The sequence below is a fragment of the Physcomitrium patens genome, chromosome 20 (assembly GCF_059467195.1).
Source record: "Physcomitrium patens ecotype Gransden chromosome 20, ASM5946719v1, whole genome shotgun sequence".
In the NCBI taxonomy this organism is placed as follows: domain Eukaryota; kingdom Viridiplantae; phylum Streptophyta; class Bryopsida; order Funariales; family Funariaceae; genus Physcomitrium; species Physcomitrium patens.
In genome coordinates this window covers 16,725,857-16,740,567 of record NC_143429.1, presented here as the reverse complement: position 1 = coordinate 16,740,567, position 14,711 = coordinate 16,725,857, and the positions used below count along the sequence as shown (strand labels likewise).

General features: G+C 39.1%; 2 protein-coding genes across 2 annotated transcripts; one reads left to right on the top strand and one right to left on the bottom strand.

The window, feature by feature from the left end:
- Positions 1-492: 492 nt before the first annotated feature.
- Positions 493-7,832, bottom strand: LOC112273432 (DNA-directed RNA polymerase 1B, mitochondrial). Its single transcript, XM_024502215.3, has 18 exons — positions 7,565-7,832; positions 5,732-6,625; positions 5,360-5,596; positions 5,034-5,161; positions 4,756-4,884; positions 4,540-4,657; positions 4,276-4,389; positions 3,933-4,064; positions 3,091-3,507; positions 2,939-2,989; positions 2,687-2,757; positions 2,380-2,464; positions 2,106-2,258; positions 1,914-1,988; positions 1,517-1,606; positions 1,191-1,359; positions 919-1,022; positions 493-723 (listed from the first exon to the last, which is right to left on the bottom strand). Exons 2-18 carry the CDS (start codon positions 6,578-6,580, stop codon positions 613-615), a joined length of 3,033 nt encoding a protein of 1,010 aa, XP_024357983.1. The 5' UTR covers positions 6,581-6,625; positions 7,565-7,832; the 3' UTR covers positions 493-612.
- Positions 7,833-11,531: 3,699 nt separating this feature from the next.
- On the top strand, positions 11,532-14,055 carry LOC112273433 (cytochrome b5 domain-containing protein RLF). Its single transcript, XM_024502216.2, has 4 exons — positions 11,532-12,174; positions 12,635-12,769; positions 13,146-13,196; positions 13,374-14,055. Exons 1-4 carry the CDS (start codon positions 11,808-11,810, stop codon positions 13,454-13,456), a joined length of 636 nt encoding a protein of 211 aa, XP_024357984.1. The 5' UTR covers positions 11,532-11,807; the 3' UTR covers positions 13,457-14,055.
- The last annotated feature ends 656 nt before the right edge of the window (positions 14,056-14,711 follow it).

The window sequence follows — 14,711 nt, the reverse complement described above, 5'->3', positions numbered from 1 at the left end:
GTTGGATGTTTCATGTTATCTGGCACTTGTATGCTTGTGATCTCCTATCTTCATGCCCCTATTACAAGAGTACTTCTTAGGCTCGAATCTGTCCGCAATCCTCAGCTTATTTGAAGAACAGTATCATATCGCTTGTTGTGACAAATTTAAATAGTGGGAACTGCGGACAGCACAGGATTTGCAAGATGGTTTGGTGGTTTTTTTGAAAACGAAATTATAGGCAACAGAAGTGCTGTATCATTCCAATCATAGTTATATGTCATACATAAACCAATTCCAAATCTGCCGCTTAGTAAATAGATTATGAGATCGGTTTAACGGTAATCAGAGCCTTTGAATAATCATGCGCCAGAGTGTATAAAGTGGAATTTTCCATTCCGACGTTGGTCTGAAAGCTTGCATATGATTGAAATATACAAATGCCTGTATGTACGATCAATCAGATACTGCTAATTGAAAAAATGTTTCAAAATGTATCCATTCGTCACCCAGTTGCAAAGAGAGCAGATATTTCACTTGAATTAATAATATACACTTGCACTAACATCAATGAAAGTCAATTAAAGTTATCTACACTGTCGGTACTAATTGTGGATTGTAAAGATGGAAAATCTAGTTGAAAAAGTATGGGGCTTTAAGAACCTCCCTGATGTCCAGGACTCCACGTTCAGGGACTGGAGGAAAAGTTAAGTCAGCATAACGTCTCTGAAACCCTAGCAATAACTGCAACCAAGCAAAGAAAACAAAAAAAAAAATCAGATGTTTTTATCATAAGCACACTTGTTTGAAAGACATATTTTGAAAACGACTAGTTCTGTAAAAATCGAGTAGAAACAACCTTGAGCAGTTTCATAACAAAAACTGCCCTTACAATCATCACTACACATGCTTGAGAAGCTACACAGGGTGATTGCTCACATTTTCAAGAATGGGATAACTATACAGCTCCACAAACTTCTCCCGTGTAAGTTTATTCAAAACATCGACATCTCCTGCATGCGTCCAGAAGGAATCATGCACCCCTACAACACGTCCCTCCACTGAGCAGGATTAGACAAAGTGGGAAAATATTTTACTAGAATTTTCGATTTATTCGAGGGGTCAAGGCAATCACCAGGATGGTAAATTTGGATAAATACATTTTAAGAAAAGTTGATCTGTTTCAAATATTTACTCAGGAAGAAACCTACCAGCGAAAGAAATCCCCGCTTGATTGGAGGCAAGTGCAGTCAACATCATGTGGGTGCTATCAAGGGAGTGTATAAAATTAGGAGCGAATGCACTTCTCTGCCTCGTTTTCAGGACTGGGCTGTCAACATCAACTGACCTAATATGAAGATCTTGAAGCGCAGTTTTCACCTGAACATATAGACACATGGCATCAGTTATCTCCAACGAAAAGTTTCCAGCATAGGAATTAACAGAGTTAAATACAGTTCTCAAGGCAAGTCTTGCGTAGTGAGTACACAAGATTATTCCGTATCTGCGTAGAAAAGAGAGTCTGGGTTGTCAATACCAGATGTCTACTAGGATTCCGATAAGGTTGGACCACTTCAAGCCCCAACGGTGTAGTCCATTTTACAGAATTGCCAGAATGAGCAATGATCTACAAAGGAAGTATCACCTTGGTGAGGGATAAAAGCTTCACAGGTGCTTCCAAAACTCGAACAGAAAATTGATGGTCTAGATCAGTTAAATTCACGCCTATTCAATAGACCAAAGTGCACTCTTATCCTAGCAAATATTTTGGCTTTGATGGTTGATATATTACCTACATCATGCATGACTAGTAGCACAAACACTGAGACCAATGTTAGTAAAATCAACAAATAAACTAGAAATCAGGCCTGCAAGCTAAGACAATGTCTTAGCTGTACTTAGAAGGTACAATACTTCAGTAAGAGTTATCCTACCTGAGCACATTCGGAAAGCCAGTTCATGATGCATCGTGCCTCCCTAAAGCCCTCTCCTAAGGCATCAAGCGTTACCTGTACATCCCAATCCCAAGTTGGTTCCTTAAAACAAATAAAACATACTGGAGCACGAACGGCCAAATCAAAGCCTTGAGTTCAAGGAAGGGTATCACATTAACAGTTGAGTTTCACCTTAGCAGCATAAACAGAAGCTTTGAATAGTTCACCACCATCTTGTATAATGCCTCGCTCCTTGAGGCGATTCAAGATTTGTATACGTGCACCCACAAACGTAACACCATATACTGATGTCATTATAGTTTGCTTTACGAGCTTCCTATCTATCTGCAAACAGATAAAAGAAGGTCGTTACATTTAGGCACAAAAAACTTAAACCAAGCAGCACCGCTAAAACGCACAAATTCTTGAACATGTTCATAAACACGACGTTAATGCATACACATACTTGTCCAAGTAGAACCCGTGCAATCGCTGCATGTTTACTGGCCTCGGGGTTCTTCAGAGCTGCTTTCTCTATAGTCCGGTGCACTCTGTCCAATCCATAGAACAATACAAAAATTTAAAACTGTGAAACTGCAATTTCACGACCACCAGATACAGTCCAAACCACTCAATATCATAGTCACCTGACCTGGAACTGTGGACATGAAGTAATTATCCTTTAAAAATTCCATTCAGAAAATACAGAAGATAAAATAGGCTTTATGAGAATCATAACTACTGAATTTGTGAAAACAAGTAGAAGGTTATACCTGTCTGCAATAGCTGAGTAGACATCAGCAGGTACGTCACCAGCTAACAAATTCACAGTCCCAGCACCAATCTGTAAGTTCAAGCAACGTGTTGAGTTTCATACCCTCTACAGAGGAGAACCAAGATGATCAATTTAAAAAGATAAGCACCTATTGCAAGAAGGATTAAATTATGATTGCAACATGTGCTCGATAAACATCAACATGAGAAACTTCTAAATCAGAAATAATAACTTTGAAAAATTCCCGTACCCGATCTCGCCCAAGGGCTGCATAATGTTGCAATCCATTACATGAACCATCCTGCATAACCAGATGTCTGTTAGAATGTGAACGCAACTCCCCATGGGTGGGATTACTGTAACAAATACAATAGGTTGAGAGCGTTCATGAAAGCACCTCACCTGATGAACAGGCAGAAATGAATTGTACGTCTTCGGATTCCCAGACTTAACAGCATTTCGTATATCAATGCAAGCAGCCAAAAATTGGAAAGGATCTTCTGCCTTTAGCCACCATCTATTTCCATTCATAGGATTCTCAGCGGAATCGAAAACATCATCCATATGGGTATCAACATGAGCAACTCGTGCATCAAATGATAACTTGCTAATAGATCCTCCATAAAGGTTCGCAAGGTGTATTTTCAACCAGCGCAGACCAGTTTCGCCGAGTGGTCTTCCCTTCGCAAACTCAAGTACTCCACGACACATATCTGATCCCAAGTGGTTAAGATTTGGGTGCATAGGATAGGCTCTTCCCCGAAAATCTAAGTTGTGTGGCAAATAGAATGCATCTTCATTCACTAATTTCCTAGCCACCTGTGATAAACCAAAGTTAACCATCCCGAAAAACTTTTGTTAGCTATTATACAAATAGAAAGAAACTCCAGACTAAAGTAAACAAATCACAACTTCATAGTAAAGCTTACACTATTCCAACGAAACACGATACAACACAACTAAACGTTGTTTCCAAAGGTCACATGACATAACCCTTAAAAGAACATACAAAATTAGCTCCACAAAAAAACTACACTACTCCATATAATGATGCTCGTTTGACGCCACTAACATCGTCATAAGAGTACACGACTTTCTGTGTGAGAAATCCAATATAAATGAATAATCCCTAGAAAATACTTGTTCGTGTACGTAAAGATGCTGAGGTATGATTCCTATACTCTGCTCTACGAAGCATTCTCCACGTAGTATCTATTACCAAGGTATACATGCGCAATCCTTACAGCAAGTTTAAGCTCGACATCGCAGCGCAAGGAGTACCGCTCGTAGTTAGTGCGCTTCACAATTCCAACTTCCCTCCTCCAGCTCTTTAGCTCATCCAAGTTGTTGGTCTCAGGTTTAGCTGGCACAAGGACCTTCATGCAAACAAGACGTCGCAATCAGGGAAATATACATTGTGTAAGAAAGACTAAATGAAAGCAGGTTGTGAACTGAAAAGGCATGCCTCAAAGTCCGTGAAAGCTACGTGCATCAACCTAAGAGAAAAAAAAGTCACGTTACTCTGTCGAAAGCTACAGCTGAAAACGAAAAGCAAAGTTAAGGAATTGATATGAATTTTAGACTCACATCCTCGGCGTCTACCAAATTGGCTAAACGTCCACCTTCTTTCCAAATCTGCTCTAACACAGCAAGAACTGGCTTGTTCACTCTCCATCCAGTTTCTCCGAGAACATTCAGCGCCTACACAAAATAGGGACTTTAGTTCTGACATTCAATTGGGAACTTATAACACTCGATAGAGGAACCATTAGCATGTTGCTCGAATTACACACTATCCACCGAAACAAATAAAAGATAGATGGGCATTCTGAAGTTAAATGAAACACGTACCTGGAAAATCTTTTTCATATTCTCGCGAGGAGTATTTTTGAAGATATCATACTGCTCCTTCGAACCATGAGTCCTCATTATCGAAGACTTAAGAAACAGGTAGCCCCCATCATGGAACCTGGAGAATGACCGGGTAATGAAGATTAGGACTAATCCTTCAGGGACTCAGTGTCAAGAAAATAACAGCAGGTTTATGAAATTTCAACAGTTGCTCACCCCTTCCAATGCTTGGGCTTTGAAACCATGGGCATATACGGCATTATCACGTACTTAACCGACTTGTCTATTTGTTCTAGGACCAAAGGATTGCACTCCACAACACCAAAACCTGTAGATGATCTGCCACTGCAAAAGTAAAAATAAAATATAAACATAAATGTAATTAATACTAAAGTCAACATCAACTCATGACGCGTCAAAACCTACAGAAAATTGTACAAGAACGTAGATGTGATCCAATAGAAATGTTTTTTTGATGGTGAGGAACTACATACTTCGTGCAGACAAACTTCTTATTTGTATGTTGAAAAACAGGCTCGAAAGAAGCATCAACGTGAGGATCGTCGCTCGGAACTCGTATAACTGCAGTCTCCATAAAAAGCTCCAACAATCGACTGCCCACCTGAACATCATTACTTGAAATTTAAGAGGGTAGTTGAATTTTCTAAGGCAAAAAGTAACCTAGTTTCGTGTAGTAAATAAGGTAACAGAGCTAAGTATGTATTTGAACTGATAAAAAATCAGCAACAAATATACAACATTGGCTAGCAAACAAAGCATCGAAAAATTTCGGAATTAAATGCATTCTCAAAAACCCAACCTTTGCATAAATTGTAGGACCCCAAGGGTCGCTTCCGCTGGCTTTTTGCAACATACTTCTCCATAATCTCAGCTTCCGCAATTTTTGCATTCCAGTAGCTTGAGTGGGCAGTTCCGGGCTGGTAGTAAGCTCAACCTTGCCAGACTCTATGGTACTGATTCCATCATCCTTTGTTATGCCTTTCCTCTTCGTTTCGTTCTTCTTAGCTTTGCCTATCCGCAATTTACGAATCAGAACCTGCGAATAAGCCGCTCCGTGTTAGAATGAAGTTCGGTTCAAACTAAAAACGGAGGCCTTTGATATGTTCGCGTAAAGGGACATACTTAACCTTAATTGAGAAAAGAAAACCACCCAACACCAACCCTAATTTACCTCTTGTTCTACCGCTTCTCCAATGTGAAGAGCAGCCTGAATGACTTTAACATACCCCATCTTCTCATTGCTCATGACTAATGCCAGTAAGCAATGCATCGTGATCACCGCCAACTGAGACGGAGGCAACTGGCACAGAAATGGACCATATGAAGCACGTTCACCACGGAACTCCAATTCTGAGAAAGCTCGCTGCTCTTCTGCGATGGCATCCCTCAAAGGCTCATACCATCCAAGAAGAAGCAATTGGGAGGCCGGCAAGTTCGGAGCAAGTTTCTTTCGACACATTTCCGCTATAAATTCTTCATATTGAGCTTCTGCATTTGTCCATGCCTCCGTCTCATTTATTATTTGTCTCTGACGAAGTTCCTGGAGCTTGTTATGACCCTTCTTCCTTTCCATTTCTTTAGCTTCAACGGCTGCGCCAGCATGCTCCGACATAAAGAACTCAATTCCTCTTTCATCATAATCAACCTCGGTTCCTTCATACGGATCTCCATATCCAATATATTCAGCAGGTTCAGCAGTGCTTGAAAACACAGCACTACGGTAAGGATTCAAAGACCTGAAATAATCCCTGTTATCATATCTAGACACAACACCGAGGAGGGCGGCGTCAAGGATGTCTTCCAGAGGTGTGTTTAGCTGTGACAAGATGGAGGAGTCAGGTGAGAATATATGATCTGAACTGCTACCACAAAGTCTGTCGACAGTTTGCACTTCCGCTGTCGCAGAACACAATAGCCTATGCTGCGCCAATGCGTATAAGTCAACTTGCGCAATCCTTGACCTGCTGCCTCCACAATGCAACAATTCGCTCTTGAAATATCGTGCCGCAGCCCGCCACATAGTATTCAACTCAATATGCGAGGCATTCTTTTCAAATCTCTCTGTCTGTTACACAAATGGTGTTCGGTTAGTAAAGCAGACGTCTGCAGATTTTCACTGAAGCACAAACATTTTCATGTTGGGGCAACAGAAGGCGAAAAATTACCCAAGAACTATCTAGCAATAGAATTTGAATAGACAAAGTGTGGAAATCCTTGTCAGGACTTGAGATTATAATTGCCGAGATTGAAACCCGAACAACTGCCTCGTCACAGACAATCATTACTCAGAAGACTTGACATTACCAAATTGCTGTGATACGGGTTTGTGATAGAACCATAAACCCCTATCAACCATCTTAAAGAATGTTCGCTCAGCTTTACGCAAAGATCTGAGTCCAGCAAACTAAAGACTCTCAAAAGCATAAAAAGGACCATACTAAACCCCTCAAGTAAAAAATCTCAGACTTAGAACTTGACGTTTCCTCCTCAGAACTTGGCATTCAAGTCGATTAAAACAACCCCACAAATGTACAGGATAGAATTAAAAACATTAAATTCTCAAGCACTGCTTTTCACTATTTAAGTAATTCAGTGTTGATAATTCAGCAAATAAATGGGAGATGTTAAATCTAACTTACCTTTCAAAGGTCACCAAAATTTAAAAGCATTCAGACACATGATCGAAACAAGGCAATTTACGAAATCTATAACGCATACTGCGATTCTAAGAAGCTTTCCAACATTCTTAACACCATCGGACCAGGACCAGAACCAGCCGTACATTCACACCAAAAGGAGGCGGAGCGGTTGAAGAACCGCATATTTGAGTTGCAGTGCTGAGCTGAAGAAGAATAAATTTAGACCACAGTCACGAGGATGCTCAACGTGACATTGAACCAAGTCACGACACCATCGACAAAAAAATTGGCGAACCTAGACAATTGTAAGATTCACGAGACCCTTTTGTCTCTCGATGCAATTCAATTTTGTTGGAACACGTCACCTTATCACCGAGAATGATTTTCAGAATACAGCAGGCAATATCGATTACAGCGAAAGGAAATCCAAGAGACGACGAGGACACAAAGCGGTGAAGGCAGCAGAATCGATGAAGTCCGACAACGAGGGGCGTAGCGCAGCCGCGGCGAGAGCCAGAGAGGGAGAAAGGCCAACCTGCAAAGCAACGCAAGCAGAAATAAGAGAGAGAGGGAGCTGAGGTTGAAATGGAAAGGGAGGAGGTGGAGGACGAGCACAGGGAAGCGGTTGGGAGCAATGGAAAGAAGAAGCAGAAACAGGAGAAGAAGAGGAGGCCAGAAAAGAAGCCAGAAACACAGTGGAAAGCGGGGCAGCAGTAAGTGAAAGTAAAGTAAGCTAGTAAAGTAAGTTAGTAAGTCCCGACACGGCAAATACAGGGCAAGTAGGCACCACCTAGACCAGACCAGGGCAGGGAAGGGAAGGGGAGGCTAATTATGGCATTACGGGAGCGGGGGTTGATGGCTTGCACCGCTTACGTGGACTGCCTGACTAACTGACTGACTGACTGTGGTTCCTTTTTATGGATGACGTGGCGGAACCAGGGCGGACCAAGGCGGGGCAGCGTAGCGCCAGGGTGTCCTCACCCCCACCCCGTCACCAGACCCGAGCCTACCGCCGTTGCCGAGGTTGGATGAAAACTCTGTGGGCTCTACCAGTGCCACCCGCTCCTGTACATACATACATACATATGTATATTTTGTATTCCATAAGTAAGGATGTGAGTGGGCATCGACACCCTAGCTCATGAGATTTGTTTCCTGGTGTACCAACTCACCCATACATTCAAGTGTGTCTGTCTGGCTGTCTCTCCAATTGATTGATTCCCCTCAAGTGTTTCTCATTACAAGGAGAGAATGGAATGGTAGAATAAAGTTTTAAGGGTGCTTAAGAAACCTGATACCTGGTCCTTCTTGTGTCCTGTTGATTTTTGTGTTACTAATTCTTTCCGCTGCTTTTTTCCTGTTTTCCTGGCTTCTGTTTTTTGTTTTTTGTTTTTTGTTTTGTTTTTTATTTTATTTTATTTTTCTACACTGTGTGCTGTTTAAGTCTGTAGTTTCTTCACAGTAGCATTACTGGCCTCCCCCTGACGGCTTCTTCCTCTTCGCAGCATCTTGATTTTCATATTGCTGATTATACGAATGGTTTCATGATTTTCGTAAGCCTCTTTTGTATGTGTATACATTACCAATTTACAGTTTTGTTCTTCCCATTTGCTTTATTTTTTATTTTTGTTTTTGTCGAATTTGTGTTCCTCCTCCTCTCAAACTCCTCATCATTTAATTACTATAAAGTCAATTTTTATTTTAGCTCAATTTAGTTTTCTCTGCTACCACCAAGGAAAGAGGAGAATGTTTGTAGTGTAGCATGGAGTAGTCCAATATAGTATTATCTGGATAAGGTTTTTCAAAACAATTGTAGCCACTAGGAATGTGTGTACAATAAATTGCTTGCAATACATCGTGAGCAACTGCATTGGCTATAAAAATATTGCATTAAAAAAACATGAAGCAACTAATTAATACAATGCAAATATTCCAAGAATTGAAGAGACATTAGAAAATGGAAATGATAAACTAAAATCTATACTTCATTTACACACACACACACACACACACATATATATATATATATATATATATATATATTTAATGTCAATACTAAAAATTAATATTTGAACGAATCAATCATATTTGTAGAAAACATAATCTTACTTATGATTTTATGAACAGAACATCCATTTAAGAAATATTCACATTATGTTATTTTTTTATAAAAAAATTGACCATTTTTTTAATATTAAAATAGCTTTTATCTAGGATGTCACTTTTGCAATATATTGATAATATTTTTCTCTATAAATTTTTTTCTAAAACTAATTTTTCTATGTACTAAAAGATATCAATAATTCCATATCCATGGAATAAAAAGAATTTATATATATGTATATAGAAGATATCATAAGTATTGAAAATAATACATTCTGTATTCTCCCATATATTGACAAAACAATAAGAGAAAAGAAAAGAAAAAAAATAAAGGTACTTTTTTATATACTTTAAGTATTTATAAGCAAAAGTGTGTATATGCTAGAATTTGACCCCCTTGCTTTGATTTAAATGTAATTTATTAAAGCAACATGACCCCAATTTGTTTATGGAGAAGGAAGAAACTATTTGCTGACAAACTTGTTTTTAAAAATTATGTCACAACAACAAAAAATTAAAAAAATAAAGGTAAAACATCAATCAAAACACAACATATAATATCTAATCATGTAACATTTAAAGTATTATTGACATTACGAAAAAATAAAAGTAAAAATCAATATCATGGATTATATTTTTGAATTCTATCTGACCTTAATATATAAATTATTTTCTTAAACATAATATGTATGCTATTGCATTATTTCATTAATTTGATATTTTATTATTTGTAACAACTCAAGAATCTAAGATTTTCTAAATATGCTAATAAATTTGTTTGAGATAGTGTTCATATATTTTTTTTCTACAATTACATTTTACAATAAATCTTACAAAAAATCCTTGTAAAGTACATTTACTTAATATATACATAGTTAACAAACAAAGATACCTATTTATCTCTGCATACATGTATATTATTCTCAAAGCCAGATTTTTTATAATTAAAAAATAACAATAAATTTAAGATATATATATATATATATATATATATATATATATATACATGCATGCATACGTAAACATATGCTCTTATCATTAAACAAATGATAATTCTAATTAAAATTCTAATTAAAATTTACATTTACAAAACTAAATTTTCTGAGTGAATGTGTGTGTATATATATATAATGTTATTAAGATAGTATGTCAGTAGATAACCACAATGTTTGTGAACACTGTATTAGTAAATTTTTAAAATATTGATACACTTGTGCACACATGAAACGTGTGATATTCATTCAACACAAAAACATGCAAAGAAAGAATAATTGGTATACTACCAACATGACTAACAAAATATTGTATAATCTTTAAAATAACAAAGTATATCTATGTTGCAAGGGTATGGTATGTAAGGACCTTATATTTAAGAAAGTGAAAGTTTCATATTTGAACTAAAGGAATCTAATTAACTATGTGCAATTTCAATGCTTGGTTTGAAAATTTAAAAGATTTATCCTATTTCAATGTATATATTTTTAATTTAAATATTTAAAATAACTTCACAATATATACAACATTATCAGGTTATTTTTTAATGATGTTTAAACTATACTAATAAAATTACTGGCAAAACACCTCTATTAGAACATCTGATCGAGGAATCACAGTGTATTATTTAATATGGGATATGGATTTTTGCTAAAAAATCTACTTATTAACTGTAACAGCTACCAGTCAATTTCAAGTTTGCAAAAAGCAGAGCCTAACAGAATTTGAGTAGACATCTTGTTTTGTTAACTTTATTTAGTTATTTTGTTTTATTTTTTCACTGTGGATTTATAAGTACATGATTGAATACAAATGTTAAATCTTGTTATTTACATGTATGTATGTATATATATGGATTTGTGTGTTTTCCATCAAGAATAACATAATGCGGGTTCTCAAATAAAAACACAACATTTTGGCCCTGCAATTGAAATCAGTGCGTGCTCGGAAAATCAAGATAATTGAATTAAAATTTAGCCGATGTGGAAAGAGGGACATATTTAATGGAGACTATTACATTTGATTGAAAATGCCTTTTCAATTAGATGAAAAATATGGACGAACAGATTAAAGAGGAAGACGAACGAGTAAAGAGACAAAGGATGGATGAGGCAGATGGATGCGATGGTCGGATGATATGAATGGATGTCATGAATATGGATGGGGAGATGGATGGATGGGAGGGAGGAGTAGGGAAGAGGAAGGGGAAGGGAGCGGAGAGCTCTGGCTGTCCTTGCTTTCAGTCTTTTCCTGTTTGCCTGTCTTTCCCTCGTCCTCTCTGGTTCTCCTCTCGTGCTGCTCTGTTGTTGTTTCACAGCAACACCAGATGATGCTTTATTAGCTGCGACGATGCTGCGCGCACTCTGTGGATGCTCCATGTCCTGCTGATGCTGCTCCCTTCCTTCCCTCCACTCCCTCTTCGTCCCCTTCCCCTTCCCACTCCCTCTCTACTCCGCTCCCTCCTTTCTCTTCCTTGTGGCTTGCTGTGCTGTGCTGTGCTCCCGTTCGATCATGACGCTCAGCTTGCAGCTTGCCCCCTCCTCTTCGCACCTCCAGACCACCACCTCCTCTTCTGCTTCTTCTTCTTCTTCTTCTGTTTCTGCGTCTTCTTCTGCTGCTTCTTCATCTGCTTCCTCGTCCATTTCCTTCCCCTCCCCAACTCCCTCCATTTCCTCCCCCCCGCACCTCTCCGCACTCTCCATGGGCCCTGCTGTCCAACCCTCTTCCTCTCCTCCACCCGGTGACGACGCTTCCGTTTCTCCGCCCACCATGCCGCCCCCGAAGCCCAAACCTCGCGCTTCCGCTCGAGTGCCGCTCGAGAAGGGCTACAGCCAAATGGTCTGGCTCCGTCTCCTGCAAACTGAACCAGACCTAGCAGGTCACCCTAGGCTCCTCACTCCTCCCACATCCACGATTAATTTCTCCTTCTGTCTGTTCTTCTCTTCAGGTTCTCATGAATGATATCTTCTCGTCAGTCTCTGTGCTCCCGATCGTTCTTCTTAGCATGATTTTTGGGGTAGATCTCGTGGTTGAAATTCAAAGGGTCAAAATGCAATTTAGCAGGACGCATCAAGGGTGTACCATAGTTGAGTCCCGTGGAAATGAACCACTTCCTCCTGGGTCTGATATTACGAAAACTTGCTTCGGGTTTCACGCGGAATTTTTTTCACGATATGCTTGGTGAGAGAATGACGCTTCGATAACCACCCCTGACGCACACACACACACACACCCGTTCACGATCAACTCTGCTCTCGGATTTGCGAATGATTCTTTTGGATACTAGTGCCTCTTCGTCACCGCCTTGATATCTCTGCTGGTACTCTCAATATGTTTAGGTTTAAAAGGACAGTCTCCCAAGAGATTGATACCCATGGAGGAAGTGAAGCAACACAAAACCGAGGAGGATGCGTGGACTGTGCTGCGAGGACGTGTCTACAATATTTCTCCTTACATCCGCTTCCACCCTGGAGGTTTGCAGTTCTCTCAAATTTTCAATTTGCATTGTTCGCTATGGAATGGTTCTATAATCAGAATGCTTAATCACTTGATATTGAAGTCGTTGAATTGGCCGGTTTTACTAACAGTTGCAATCTTGGTCCTTCAACCTTGGTTAGAGCATCGCAATCAATTATTCAAAATGTGCGATTGACCTAGTTGTGAGCAACATGCTCTTGTCAATTTGAGTGTGCTGTGATAGTGTGCTGCAGCTGTAGCAAAGGAATAGCACCTTTGTTATCATGCTTGGGAGGACAATGATTGCATGGGTACTAATGTCGCAGAGTCATTTCTGCTGTGAAGTTTGTGAGTCTCATTGGATGTTATGCGCGTGCTTTTAATTGGTGTCAGGCAAAGACATGCTCATGAAAGGAGCTGGAAGGGACTGCACAGCACTTTTCAGTATCCTCATTCTTTTTATTGTCTCGTGTTGCTTGAAAACTTTGACTTTGTGTTATAGTGGCTTTATTGATTATTTGGAATCTTCTGATGATTTCATGTACGGCTGTTGCGCATTTGAAAGCTGTATGATAGTTGTGTTTGTAATGTGCGTTAGGACTTGACTAAAGTTTTTTCCAGACAAGTATCACGTATGGGTGAACGCGGAATTCCTGATGGAGAAGTGCTTGGTAGGCATCTTGGACGTCCCTCAAACGTCATGATCTTTACATCTTCTGCTACGAATGATGTTCTGACAGCATTCTCTTGTGCCTATATGAAGTATTATTTTGTTTGCAGCTCAAGCACCGCCAGTTATGGGTTTAATGCTCCTCTTTCTTTGGCTGAAGATTGGCCCACGTTAACCGCATCGCAAAAGCAGGATTTTCATTACCCAATTAATAGAAAAGTGAGGGAACAATTTTGTATGAAGAAACACATGTGTTTCTCAACGAAATTGTAGCACTTGGGAGCTCAGAAATGAAACCAGATCCTTTGAATATGTTTATACATCTCATGGTTATATTTTCATCAGCTGTAACAAAAAGCAGTTGTCTAGCAGTAAGTTATTCAGTAGGAATATGCAAATTATATTGATCACAGAATCATAGTACTTAAATTCTGCTTGTATTCTAGGGAAATTGTTGATCTTGAAGCCTACTAACCAGGCGGTATTTTGTGATTCTTGCCATAATGTAGGAAGTGGTTTTAGGTTCTTATCAGACGTGTGTATGAAGAAGCATTCATGGATATCATAATCTAAAAAGGCTATGTTTTTTGATGGAATGCTACACTCAGTTTAATCAAGGAGGCTTTCTCTTAATACTTGCGTTTTCATTTTTTTATAACAAATGATTGCTGATGATGTTCAGGTTTGTTGTGACTAACCAAATTCTATCATCATCTTATTTTTTTACATGGTACCACTAATGACTTGACCAAGTGGATAGCTGAATGAAGTCAGCAATGTGTCACATTCGTTCTGATTTTGCTTTAACCACAATCTGCGCAAAGTGACTATCATGTTTGATTCATGCTTTGCAGCAGTTCAGTATGTTGGTGTTACCTACAATTGAAAATAACCAGCAATGAGCTGGATTTGTTTACTTTTGAACATTCGAAGGGTTTCTAATATTTTACTGTAATGGCATTGTTCTCAGATGAGTGTCCCTTCTAGCATTTGTCAAGTGTATGATAAATTAAGCACACATGTGGATATGGTTCTTGAATTAGCCTGTCAAAGCAGTGAAATTTGTGAGTTTGGAGTGAATACTAGGAAAGAGTGAATGCTGATTGGAGAGAGCGAGGAAGATTTTGTAGCGGAGGACGTCTGTCCAGCGTGGACGCCGATGAGAAGAGTAGAGGAGACTAAGATAGACGGAAGAGAGGGGGGGGGGGGGGTGAGTCTGAGTTTGTAAAAGAAGACGAAGTGGAGCAGAAAGTTCATCTGCTGCTCTCTCTGTGCTCATCGTCTTTGGT

What these genes read in the sequence shown, in the direction of transcription:
- LOC112273433 (XM_024502216.2), top strand. Translation starts at nt 11,808, where the DNA reads ATGACGCTCAGCTTGCAGCTTGCCCCCTCCTCTTCGCACCTCCAGACC. An exon ending in CATCCGCTTCCACCCTGGAG is followed by an intron (nt 12,770 to 13,145) that starts GTTTGCAGTTCT and finishes AATTGGTGTCAG; the next exon opens with GCAAAGACATGCTCATGAAA. An exon ending in GGACTGCACAGCACTTTTCA is followed by an intron (nt 13,197 to 13,373) that starts GTATCCTCATTC and finishes AGTTTTTTCCAG; the next exon opens with ACAAGTATCACGTATGGGTG.
- LOC112273432 (XM_024502215.3), bottom strand. Translation starts at nt 6,580, where the DNA reads ATGTGGCGGGCTGCGGCACGATATTTCAAGAGCGAATTGTTGCATTGT. An exon ending in AAGCCCAAGCATTGGAAGGG is followed by an intron (nt 4,658 to 4,755) that starts GTGAGCAACTGT and finishes GTCATTCTCCAG; the next exon opens with GTTCCATGATGGGGGCTACC. An exon ending in CATTTCTGCCTGTTCATCAG is followed by an intron (nt 2,990 to 3,090) that starts GTGAGGTGCTTT and finishes CTGGTTATGCAG; the next exon opens with GATGGTTCATGTAATGGATT.